This window comes from Mirounga leonina, unplaced genomic scaffold, assembly GCF_011800145.1.
Source record: "Mirounga leonina isolate KUSES-001 unplaced genomic scaffold, KU_Mleo_1.0 Mir_129, whole genome shotgun sequence".
Classification (NCBI taxonomy): domain Eukaryota; kingdom Metazoa; phylum Chordata; class Mammalia; order Carnivora; family Phocidae; genus Mirounga; species Mirounga leonina.
The window spans coordinates 25,247,981-25,260,881 of record NW_023270323.1 but is presented as its reverse complement, the minus strand read 5'-3'; the positions used below and the strand labels follow the sequence as shown (position 1 = coordinate 25,260,881).

Here is a 12,901-nt window from a genome sequence, read left to right as displayed (position 1 = left end):
CTTTGGCTCAGGTCATGATCCTGGAGTCCGGGGATCGAGTCCCACGTCGGGCTCCCTGCTCAGCAGGGGGTCTGCTTCTCCCTCTGACCCTCCCCCCTCTCATGTGCTCTCTCTCATTCTCTCTCTCACAAATAAATAAATAAAATCTTTAAAAAAATTAAAAAAAAAAAAAAGGATTTGGCACGCTTTGTGTGATTTGATTAACGCGTGTCCCTCGCTAGGCCACAAGTCCCTTAACTGCGGAACAGCGCGTGCCTTTGCCCACTATTGTTTTCCCAGAGTCTAACACACTGTCTCATGCCTTCTGCAGCCAACCTGAGCTCCTGGGAAAGTCAACTCCTGGAGTGGGGCTCTGCCTGCGCACCGACACCCGCCCGAAACCCCCTCAGGGTCACAAATAACCGTCGAGTCACCGAGCCCCGAGGGCACAGAGCCGGAGATGGGCTAACAGCCGCCCCGAGGCCCGGCCAGGGTTCTCGAGGCCAGCGGCGCCGTCCAGGCTGCAGGTTATGGTGCCCAGAAATGCAGAATTTGGACGTTGCGGAGTCCAGACAGATGGGCAGAGAGGATATATAACAACTGCAGGGACTGGAGAGCTCCTATAGATCTACACTCCGCTCCCGGTCGGAAACACCCGGTACAGTCGCAGTGCAGCTCACGGGACAACCCCGGGGCCTCTCGTAGACGTAGAGCTAGAGCTCCCTCTACTGGCCCTGGCGACTTCGCCTCGCGATTCCCCCAGCCACGCCCAGACTCGCGAGAGTAAGAACGGAGGTCTCAAAGGGCTCCACGGAACGAAACTTCCTATATCTAGTGTTCCTCCACGGAAGGATTTTAATTCACCGGAATCGATTGGCGTTAAAGGGCAGAAGCGAAGAGGAAGGTGCTCTTAACGTGACAAAGCCTGTGGGACGGAGCGGGAGTCCTGGTGCACACGCCAAACGGAGAGGATCCTGGGGGCCGGAAGGAGGTGGAAACTCCTGCCGGGGAGCAATTCGCCTGCAAGCTCCCACGGGAGGAGAGCGCGTGGCTGTTTAAAGAGGCGTGTTGCTGGAGCACGTGGCTGGTTCGCGGAGGTCGGAGGTTGCAGAAAGGCTGACATCGGTGTAGAACTTGAGACCGTGAGTTATGGTGGGGAGATCCCGGCGGCGCGGAGCGGCCAAGTGGGCAGCTGTGCGAGCCAAGGCAGGTCCCGGCCCAGCGGACGAAAATGAAGACGATTTAGAAATGCCACCCTCGCCAGGGGACTCTAGCTACTACCAAGATAAGGTAGATGCTTTCCATGAGGCCCGATCCCGGGCTGCCTTGGCTAAAGGCTGGAGCGAAGTGGAGAGTGAGGACGAGGAGGGTGGCGATGAGGAGGAAGAGGTTCTAGCCCTAGATATTGCTGATGAGGACGACGAAGAGGATGACGATGACGATGATGATGGTGGGAGCTCCGTGCAGAGTGAGGCCGAGGTATCTGTGGATCCCAGTTTGTCGTGGGGTCAGAGGAAAAAACTTTACTATGACACAGACTACGGTTCCAAGTCCCGAAGCCGACAAAGTCAGCAAGAAGTAGAGGAGGAGGAAAAAGAGGAGGAAGAGGAAGCGCAGCTCATTCAGCGGCGCCTCGCCCAAGCCCTGGAAGAGGATGATTTTGGGGTGACCTGGGTAGAGGCCTTTGCAAAACCAGTACCTCAAGTAGATGAGGCTGAGACCCGGGTCGTGAAGGATCTGGCGAAAGTTTCAGTGAAAGAGAAGCTGAAAATGCTGCGGAAAGAATCACCAGAACTCTTGGAACTGATAGAAGACCTGAAAGTTAAGCTGACTGAGGTGAAGGATGAGCTGGAGCCATTGCTACAGTTGGTGGAGCAAGGGATCATTCCACCCGGAAAAGGAAGCCAATACCTGAGGACCAAGTACAACCTCTATTTGAATTACTGCTCCAACATCAGCTTTTATTTGATCCTGAAAGCCAGGAGAGTCCCTGCACATGGACATCCTGTCATAGAAAGGCTTGTTACCTACCGAAATTTGATCAACAAGCTGTCAGTTGTAGATCAGAAGCTGTCTTCTGAAATTCGTCATTTACTCACACTTAAAGATGATGCTGGAAAGAAAGAACTGAATTCAGAAGCAAAATCCACCAAGGCCAAGCCAAAATCTGTTTCAGAGACTGCTGCTGCTGCCTCTGCTGTTGCAGGTATTTCTGATGATTCGGATCTTGATGAAGAAGCTGCACTGAAATACTATAAAGAAATAGAAGACAAGCAAAAGTTGAAGAGAAAGAAAGAAAATAGTATTGAAGAACAGGCTCTTGAAGATCAAAATGCAAAGAGAGCCATTACCTATCAGATTGCTAAAAATAGAGGACTTACACCTAGAAGAAAGAAGATTGATCGCAATCCTAGAGTGAAACACCGGGAGAAGTTCAGAAGAGCCAAAATTCGCAGAAGAGGCCAAGTTCGTGAAGTTCGTAGAGAAGAGCAGCGTTACACTGGTGAACTCTCTGGCATTCGTGCAGGAGTTAAAAAGAGCATTAAGCTTAAATAAAGTTTTCACTTAAGATTTTTGGCAATAATTTTAGATAAATAAATTTTTATTTTTAACTCTTGAAGTGATTGTATTGATATATACCTAACCTTAAATTTTAAAAATTCTTGTCAACAGGGAAATTTGGGTTATTGCTCATTTTTTTGTTGTTCTTTAATTTATATTATTAAAGTCATACTAGGAATTTGGGGAGCAATACAAAAGTGCTTGGTAAAAGAGATGGTGTTGAAAAAAGTTCTCCAATATTCTGTCAAGTAGTAGCCTAGGAAAGTTTCACAGCTGGTTGTGGAGCAACTGTCAAACTTAGAACACTTTTATGTTTTTATGAAGAGAATGCACCTTTGGGATTGTCTTATTTGTAAGATAGCCTATAAAATAGTTCTGACATATTATTTTCATTTACCTAAGTGTAGTTCTTGAGCAGGATACTTGTAATTAATAGGTTTAATGTTAACTTAAAGATTTTATACATGCTGTGTGGTAAAAGCTTAGTAATGAAGAGGAACTTTGGTTAAAAGTAGAAAAAGATATGCTTTAATTACATTAGTTGTGAACATTGTCTAATAGTCCTTAATGTGGTAAATACTGTAAAAATTCCATTTTCAGTACTCTACCGGTGACTTGCAGCAGTTGCTGTTTGCAACTCCATTTGCTGAAAATTTGGTAGGATTACTATGAGGTAAGTGACAAGTTCAAGTGGTAAAAAAAAGTTACATGTTTCTTTAGTTATTCTGGTCTTTAAAGTAGGAGAGAGATGCTGAAATGGTGAACTTGAAAATATCTGGGATGATGCCAGGGAAGAAAATGACCAGACTAGTGAAGGAAAGCACAAAAGATGTTTTAACTCTGTCACTGTTCATTAGCTATTGTTCATTAAATATCTCTAGCTGCTAGAGATACAGAGATGATCAGTGGTTAATATTTATTAAACAACTGCCATGTACCAATTGTGCATCACCTCATTTAATCTTTATAATAACTTTGTGAGGTGTGGTACTGTTCTCTGTATATCACTTATGAGGATGCTGAAATTCCAGGAGGTTAACCTTATAAAGGACACAAGCTTGGGATTTGGATCTAAACCAGCTTAACTTGAGCCTTATCTTAACCTCTGGCTTACAGCTGCTTCCTCAGTAGCACACATGTCAAATTATTTTATTTTTTTGTTTTCTTATAAAGAGGTAGGTTGGAAATAAAAAGTAACAGTAAGTGCTATGGTACTTTTGAAAGCACTTTATTTATACTTAACATCCTTACTCCTCACAACTTTGGTGCAGTAAATTCTATTAGCCATATTTTATTTTATTTTATTTTTTAAAGATTTTATTTATTTGACAGAAAGAGACACAGCAAGAGAGGGAACACAAGCAGGGGGAGTGGGAGAGGGAGAAGCAGTCTTCCCGCCAAGCAGAGCCCGACTGGGGCTTAATCCCAGGACCCTGGGATCACGACCTGAGCCCAAGGCAGATGCTTAACGACTGAGCCACCCAGGTGCCCTGTTAACCATATTTTAAACATGAGCAAACTGTGACTCAGTTGGTTAAGCGACTGCCTTCGGCTCAGGTCATGATCCCAGAGTCCTGGGATTGAGTCCCGCATAGGGCTCCCTGCTCGGCAAGGAGTCTGCTTCTCCCTCTGACCCTCCCCCCTCTCATGTACTCTCTCTCTCTCTCTCCCTCTCTCTCTCGTTCTCTCAAATAAATAAATCTTTAAAAAAAAAGGAAAAAATAACTTTCAAGGTCATGTAGCTTTTAAGTAGTAGAGTCAGGATTTCAATCCAGCCTTTCTGGCTTCCCTTTTCTGATACAGTAGGAAAAGTATAGGTTTTGCAGTTAACTTACTAGGGTGCTTTTGAGTTAATTACTTGATTTCCAACTCATCTTCTTCTTCTGTATGGCACAACTATATCTACCTTGGAGAGGTGATGTAACAATGGTTAAGAGCTCTGAGATAATAGAAAATGTGTGTTTTGGCTCTGCCCCAATTCTTGGCACAGAACTCCTAAACTGTTGTTAATTCCTAAGTGATAAGAGCACTAGGAGCATTTTTTTGATCTAACGAGGTGACAGGGTGGCCTGCTTGACTCTGGGATGGGGGCTAGTGCCCAGAAAGATCAAGCCATATTAAAAGCTTGGAATTTTCAGCCTCACCCCCGACTCAACAGAGAGGGGAGAGAGGCTGGAAATGGAATTGATGATTGATTATGCTTATGTGAGAAAGCCTTCATAAAATCCCAATAGTATGAGGTTCAGGGATCTTCCAGATTGGTGAATTCATCCACACTGACAGGGTGATGCACTCCAACTCCATGGGGACAGCATCTTCTGTGCTTGGCACCCACCCACACCTCACCCTATTCATCTCTTCATCTGACTGCTCATCTGTATACTCATATCCTTTAATAAGCTGGTAAACGTTAAGTAAGTATTTGCATGAGTTCTGTGAGCCACTCTAGCAAATTAATCGGACCCAGGGAGGGGGTCGTGAGACCCTCAGATTTACAGCTGGTCAGTCAGAAGCACAGGTAACCCGAACTATCCAGGTAGAGAATGTCAAAATTGAGTTAAATTGTATAATACCCAACCTGTGTCACAATTGGTTTGTGCGGAGGGGGCTCACATCTGGTGTGAGAAGTATTGTTGAGTTTAGTAGCATAAAGGAAACAGTTTTCCCAATTCGAGGGCAGACTAGACTACCCAGGTTCGTAACCCATTTCCATCACTTAGTCTATGACTCTGGGTACATCTCTCTGTTCCTTAGTTTTTTCATCTAAACTGGGAGTATTAGTAGCAGTACCTGCTTCATGGAGTTTTTACAAAGATTAATATTAAATTAATAATTAAAGTAAAGCACTTAGAACAATGCCTGTTACACAGTAATCACCTAGTAAGTGTTGGCTTTTACTACAGGGTTGTGACAACACATCTCAAAACACAGGTGCCCAACGAATTGTAGCTAATACAGAAACAGAGATAAAGTGTAGTCATATGTAAAAATGATTGAGAAATTAATATCCTAAGTTTGAAAGAAGAGGGGAGCACTGGGTGAGCACATGAAGGAATACAGAAAACCTGGCACAAGACAAAAAGCAAGGAAATGAAGTTAGAGGTTAAAAATATTGGATGTTCTATGTCAAATCCCTGCCAGATGTATAAAGTCGTGATGAGGGAAAAATGTTTTAAAGGAAGAAAAGCTTTCCATTTAGGAAAGTGGAAAAAATTATGCCTGTTAAATATTCCTCCAAATATTCCTTCAGAGACCTCACAACACAGTGTAAACAATTCAGGAATAGCTAGGATATAGATGGTGCTATCCTCATTAAAAACGTAAAAATTGGCCTTGCCTGATGTGAATTGATAGTTAATGAAGTAACAGATTGCTAGATATAATACTTACATCATCCAAATTTTGTATATACATATACATACATTTAAAGGGCACTGAGATGTGCTGGATACCATCCTAGCATGGGAATAAGTAACTACTCAGTGTGATCCTTTACCATAGTGACTCACTTTGTGAACTCAGGAGTGTCATGGGTAACAGTTCCAATAAAATAGATTACTGGTTTCTGGCATCAATACAAAGCAACAACCTGTTAGTTTTATGTCAGCATGTTAAGCTGTGGGTAACTATTGAAAATAAAAATATTAAAAATTAAAGTACAAGAAAATACCAAATTAGTGGTCTAGTGATTTACTCTACCACTAACCAGCTGACTAGCTTTGAGTAGTCAGTTTTTCTAAGCCACAGTTTCTTACCTATATTCTTATGAAGGAATTAAATAAAATAAATGTATCCCTTTAATTTTTGTGTAGAAATAAATGTATTTGCTTATCAGACCTCTAAAACTACCTTTATGGTCAAAGCTTTTGGCACCTGGGAAATTACTTTTTATAGTCTTAAAGATACACAAAAGATTATATCTCTGAAGAATGGCTAGAATTGCTTATTCCTTGTTGTCTGAAGTAAAAGACATAAACATAACTTAAAAACATATTTTAAGTTAATATGTTATAGTAATATGTTAACATTACCAAAATAATTCAAGAAAAGTGAAGGTCAGTAAAATTTACATCTCAGGTCACAATGAGAAACATGTACCACTGTCTAAATAGTAAATGATCCCAAAAAATCATGCAGGATTCAACTAGAGTTCCAAATCATTCAAATGGAATATTACTTCAGGTAATAAATCAGAGTTTAAAAATTCTTTTAGATAGTGATTCTTTCTAACACATTTGCATTATTCCATTAAGCGTTTAAGCACAGAAACAGGATAAAAAATTTAACACCACCCAAATCAACAAGTGTTAACATGTACGTTTTAAATTTTGCTTAAAGTATATTTTCTCAGTATCAAAGTTTTTAATTTAGTTACTTCAGCTATGCAATCCAGATGTTTTCTGGATTCCTTCAGCTATACATTTTTGAAGAAGAAAAAAAGATTTTTTTAACGTTTGCTTTAAATGATAGTAAATATTAAGAATCCACATTTTTAAAACTATAAATAAAACAAAGAAAGCCCTGGAGGAAATGAACAAAATGGTCTGTCTTAAGAGAAACAATGTAGGGTAGCAATTAAGAGTTTGACCTCTAGAGCCAGACTGAGTTTAAATCCCAGTGTCTCCACTTACAGTGTGTCTTTGACCTACTTAATCTCTGTTTCAATTTCCTCACACTGAATCATGTATGATGTTACACTCATTTAAATAGTTAAACCATATAATATACATTTAGAACAGCACCCGGAAGGTAAGTGCTTAGTGTTAGTTAATATTCATCTTTTTTTTTTAACTATTAATCCATTTAAAAAAATAATTTACTCCACTTGAAAGAGTTAATTTTCTCCTTGGTTCTCTCATAGTGCTTTACAGACCAGAGTGCCTAAGGATGAGGTAGTTAAGTTTAAAAAGCAGATTTCTGTGCCTACCATCACATTCAGATTTAGCTAGCCTGGTGTTAATTTAGGGACGTGTATTTTTAACAGGCACCTCAGATGATGCTGATCCAGATAATCTATAAAATACACTTTGGGAAACACTGCTCTGGGCACACTGGTTTTAGGTTTCTCTTAGCCAATAACAGACATGAATGAAATTAATTACAAGAATGATATATGGTGTGGCATTAACATGGGACTACAAAACCTCAGTGGTAGTCCCTTGAGAATCTGTTGAAAGCAATGGACCTTCCCCCAGAACAATAACCTAGGCTTAATCACATTTATATACCACAAGTGGGTTTCTGAACTCTGAAGCCAGGCGTCCCAGGAAACCTTACACTAGAGAACTGTTCCTTTTATTTACCCTTAAGCATTGCTTTATATGGCCTATGCTAATACATATACTAGGAGATCATTTTACGATGGGTGAGAGAGGGGATTATTCCAAATAAGTAGATGACTAAACAAAACCTGATTAGCACTCATAATTCTTTTATACTTATTGAATGAGCTCTTTTAGACATACAGTTGACACTTGAATATGGGAATTAAAGATGCCAATACCCCTCTCCCCATGCAGGTGAAAATCCTGTATCATTTTTGACTCCCCCAAAACTTAATAGTCTACTCTTGACCAGAAGCTTTACTGATAATATAAATAGCAGATTAACACACATTTTCATATTATGTGCGTTATATAATGTATTCTTACAATAAAGTAGAGAAAAGAAAATGTTAAGAAAATCATATGGAAGAGAAAATACATTTACCAAACTGGACTGTATTTATTGGAAAAAATCCAATAGAAGAGTACCTGCTCGGTTCAAACCCATATCGTCAAGGGTCAGCTGTACTTAACATTTCTAATTACACCACATTCAAACCTACACATAAAGGGAAATTAAGGCCAAATAAATAAGTTTATTCCTTAGACTTCACTTCAGTCCAACTTCTCTCAATCACTTCTATTCAGGGACCCAATGGCACAGAATTTTGATAAGATTTTAGAAAGAGGAAAAGGATTTCTGAGAACTACCAGAGGAGTAAATCTGTTGTGTATTGTAAAAAGGAGAAACTCAAAGATGGGAACTTTGGGAGTACACATACCGGTGAAAGAAAGAGACACCATGCAGTTGGAGCGATTAACTGCTTAGTTAGGATGCTATGGGACCTCAAAAGAGGCATGTACCTCTTACATAAGGCAGACAGAGAAGCTCTATTTGAGTAGAATCTTGGAGGAAGAGTGAGTGTGGCAATATGGGGAATGCCAAACATTTTAAAGTTTATCCAGGGACGCCTGGGTGGCTCAGTTGGTTAAGGGTCTGCCTTCAGCTCAGGTCATGATTCCAGGGTCCTGGGAGTGAGCCCCACATCAGGCTCCCTGCTCAGTAGGAGGTCTGCTTGTCCCTCTGCCTCTGCCCTTCCCCCTGCTTGTGCTCTCTCTCTCTCAAATAAATAAAATCTTATAAATAAATAAATAAATAAATAAATAAAGTTTATCCAAAGGCAACAAGGGGGAAACAAGGCTGGAAGATAATATTGGAAAGGTAGGGAGGGGTTAGATCATGAAAGACCTTAGATTGTATCCCAGATATGAAGAAGACAAGCAAGGTTTTTTAAGAATCTATGCAACATAATTAGATCAACCTTCAGATAAGTTAATTACTCATTCTAAATGCTGTAGAGCAATGGAATTGGAATAGATTAAAAATAGAGGCAGGAAAACCAGCTAGGAGTCACTTGCAATAATACAGGCAAGAAAAGATTTCAATTAAAGCAGAGAAAACAAATTAAGCAACAGATTTGACAAAAATTTAGAAGAGAGTTTGATGAATGCATGAGAAGTGGAATAAACAGTGAATAAAGTCATAGAAGGTCAGAAAACTGAACAGCCAAATAGTTTCAGCAATACTATTATTAAAATTCCAAGCTGACACAAAATACCATAAGCTTCTCCAGCATAAGCCTGTTGAACTCTACTTCTCCACAGTAAACATAAGGAACACCACTTTGCTCTTTGCTGTTAGTAGAATTTCATTAAAAAGATATAATTATCAAACTATTAATCAAAATCATCCCTCAACATGTTTTATTTTCTATTATAAAGGTAATGCCTTCATCATAGACTATTTGCAAATACAGGAAAGTGGAAAAATGGAAAAATACATCCATATTTCTTCCACCCAAAGAAAACTGCCATTGTTTGACCTAGGTTAAATATATTGCTGAAGATAAATATATGTCTTAAGAGTGCATTGTAATCTCATTAAGAATATTGTATTAAGAGTAGTGCTTATAGGGGTGCCTAGGTGGCTCAGTTAAGTGCCCAGCTCTCGATTATCTATGTCATGGTCTCTATCCAGGTCCTGGGATGGAGACCCTTTTTGGGCTCTACACTCAGTGGGGAGTCTGCCCAAGGATTCTTTCTCTCCCCTTCCCTCTGCCCCTGCCTGCTGCACTCTCTCTTTCTGGGATAAATAAATAAATCTTAAAAAAAAAAAAAAAAGTAATGCTTATATTTCTAAGAGTTTTACAGAGAAAATAAACATGGAGAGGATATATATATTGACTAAGTATTTTTGTAATTAATGTTTTGCAAAAATAAGTAACAGTCATCAAAACCTTGTGATTCAAAAGTAAAGGACAGTGGACTCTACAGAGAGCTTTCACACTGAAGCTTTATATTAACTAATCAATATAAATAAATTTCTGCATTTATTAAAATCAGAAGTTAAACATGAGATCTTAAATTGTGTATAGTTTTCAAATAAGTCTTTTCCCAAGTACCACACAATGAAAAACAAACAGCTCAAGAAAACCATTTTTTAACTTTATTTTATTTTAAAAGATTTTATTTATTTGAGAGAGAGAGCACAGAGGGAGAGTAAGAGGGAGAAGCAGACTTCCCACCAAGCAGGGAGCCCAATGTGGGGCTTGATGCCAGGACCCTGGAATCATGACCTGAGCCGAAGGCAGACACCTAACCAACTGAGCCACCCAGGCACCCTTATTTATTTAAGTTTTATTTATTTAAGTAATCTCTACATTCAACATGGGGCTTAAACTCATGGCCCCAAGATCATGAGTTGCCCTCTCTTCTGACTGAGCCAGCCATGGGCATGGAAAACCATTATGTTAGAATCATAATAAGCCTATACATTACACTGAAAAAGAAAAAAAAAAAGTTCCAACCGTTCCCAAGTAGTATTTTTTCTCTCACCACAGCTCTAAAAAGCTTATGCTAAAAGTACATCCATGACATTGATCTCTAAAAAATTTTGTCACATGTTCTAAGGGTCCATCCTTAAGATCACCAAAGGATTTCAAAAAACCAAAGATGGATAACTAAAAACAAAATGAAGCTAAGTTGAAAAGCATCTCTTGCTTATTTCACAAGAAAATTAATAAAGCTTGATTCTTACAGTGGCTTGGATTTTGTCACTTTAAAACAGAATAGTAAGATATTCTGTGAATTTTCAAGAAGCAACATGTTTAGGCTTGTTTTTATAACCTTGGCTTCCTTAACTGTATGTAGCAGCTGAATCAACCCTTATTGCACTGAAGCTTATGCAGAGCTGTGATCATATTGATCCAAAAGCTAAAAGCATAAGCAGCTAGGAACGTGGAGTACCATCCACCTTTAAAGAAAAGGCTCATAAATAGCCTTACCTATAAATTTTAAAGAACTCATATTTCAGCTGGTTTCATTACACTGCCACTTAATGACATAAAACATAAATAGAACTGCTTTTAAATGCAGAGAGGCACACACACAAAAAACAATTACATTGCAAGATTCCACAGCATGTCAATGTTTCTAATACCTATAGGGATCTTGACTAACTAGGAAGGAGAAAGCTGGCAATTTAGACTAGATAACATTTTGTACTTTAACTTGGTGACTTCCTTGGCTGATTGTGATCTGTGAGGACTCTGCTCTTCTACCTTCAATGGAGTAAGTGTATATTCTCGTCAAATTCTTTACTGAAACATTGCAAAACATCTCTGTGAAGGAGCTATAATGATACTTAAAATTTTCTGCATGCAAAAACAAGGTAAAATATCCAGTTAAGGATGGACATTAAAACTATATAATACACCTGGAATCTTTTAGTTTGTCTCCTCAAGGTATTTTACAGTTTGTAATTCCTAAAAGGCAAACATGTTTTTTTATCAAGACTCTCACCCTCACCAAGACTGAAATAAAAAGGCCAAACAACCTCCCCAAATGCTAAATACATGATGAAAAAGTTTTTTTTCCTCAGTTGAGTTTGTTTTATTACTGAAAGTTATATGCTGTTTTGCCACAGTGATAAAATATACTAATAACACTTTACCCCATACCAGATCTTGTCTTGAAGTCTTTACGAGTATTTCTTATTTAATCCCCACAACATCTCTATGCGTAAGTAATATAATAATTTTTACAAAAGAGGAATCCTGGCTCAGTACTCACTCAGTACTTACTCAAGTAGGCAGCAGCGCTGGGATCAACAGGTCAGGAAAATGCCAGAAACCGAAAAGCTACTAAGAAACTGTCAGGCTCCTTGAAGTTAGCTTCTCCTAAACATTTTTTAATACTTTTGTTTAAAAGTTTTGGTGAAAGTATTATAAGTTTCATGTTAATTCCATGTAATTTCAAGGGTGATTTTCAGAGAATAACAACAATAAAAAGGCTTATTTTCCTAGAGAAGTGTAACTTCCTCTACAGAGGGAAAGGCAGACCAGAAAAAGAGAAAAGCAGGTAAGCAAAAATGTTCCACAACAGTGATTTTTAATTATAAGTCAACATGGATTCTATGCCAGCATTTTGCAACCTGGACACAAAGCTAATCTGCTAGGAAATACGGGGGCAGGTTCACAGAATCCAGCGTAAGAAATAACGATAATAACTGGAAAATGTCTTTATTAGAGAAAAGTGTTTACTTACGGGAATTACTGGATCAGTAATCATTGATTCAAACATTCAAAATAAAGCAACAGCGGCCAGTTACTAGCGGGACACAAGCTCAATGAAAGTGAAAACTGTCGACCTATAACAGACGCTTGTCCTATAAATTCTAATCTGTTTAGCTTAAAATGCACTCATGCGCACCCAGAACACCAGAAAACCAGGGAGTTGAAGTCAAAGCAAAGGCAAGATTTCTACACGGCGCACATGACAGGGAACAAAAGAGGTGGTAGAAGGAAGACACCCACCTCTAGTTTCTCACATAAAAAGCTCAGGAATCAAAACCGTGAATCAACCGTTCAAGTTCTAGGGTGTGAAAGGCAAATGGTACAGTTTAATACCCAGGGGGAGGGAGGTTCCTTTTTAAAACTGGCTTTCGCCTCTTCTCCCACCCAGATCTTCGTGCCTCCGTGCTACCGCTCAAGTTCGGCGGCGACGCCGAAAAACGCCGCTAGCTCTTTCGCCGGGTC

At 39.5% G+C, this 12,901-nt stretch overlaps 1 protein-coding gene across 1 annotated transcript; it reads left to right on the top strand.

Moving 5' to 3' along the window:
- The first annotated feature begins 853 nt into the window (after nucleotides 1-853).
- Nucleotides 854-2,599, top strand: UTP3 (UTP3 small subunit processome component). The gene has a single exon (XM_035004857.1). It carries the CDS (start codon nucleotides 1,129-1,131, stop codon nucleotides 2,533-2,535), a length of 1,407 nt encoding a protein of 468 aa, XP_034860748.1. The 5' UTR covers nucleotides 854-1,128; the 3' UTR covers nucleotides 2,536-2,599.
- The last annotated feature ends 10,302 nt before the right edge of the window (nucleotides 2,600-12,901 follow it).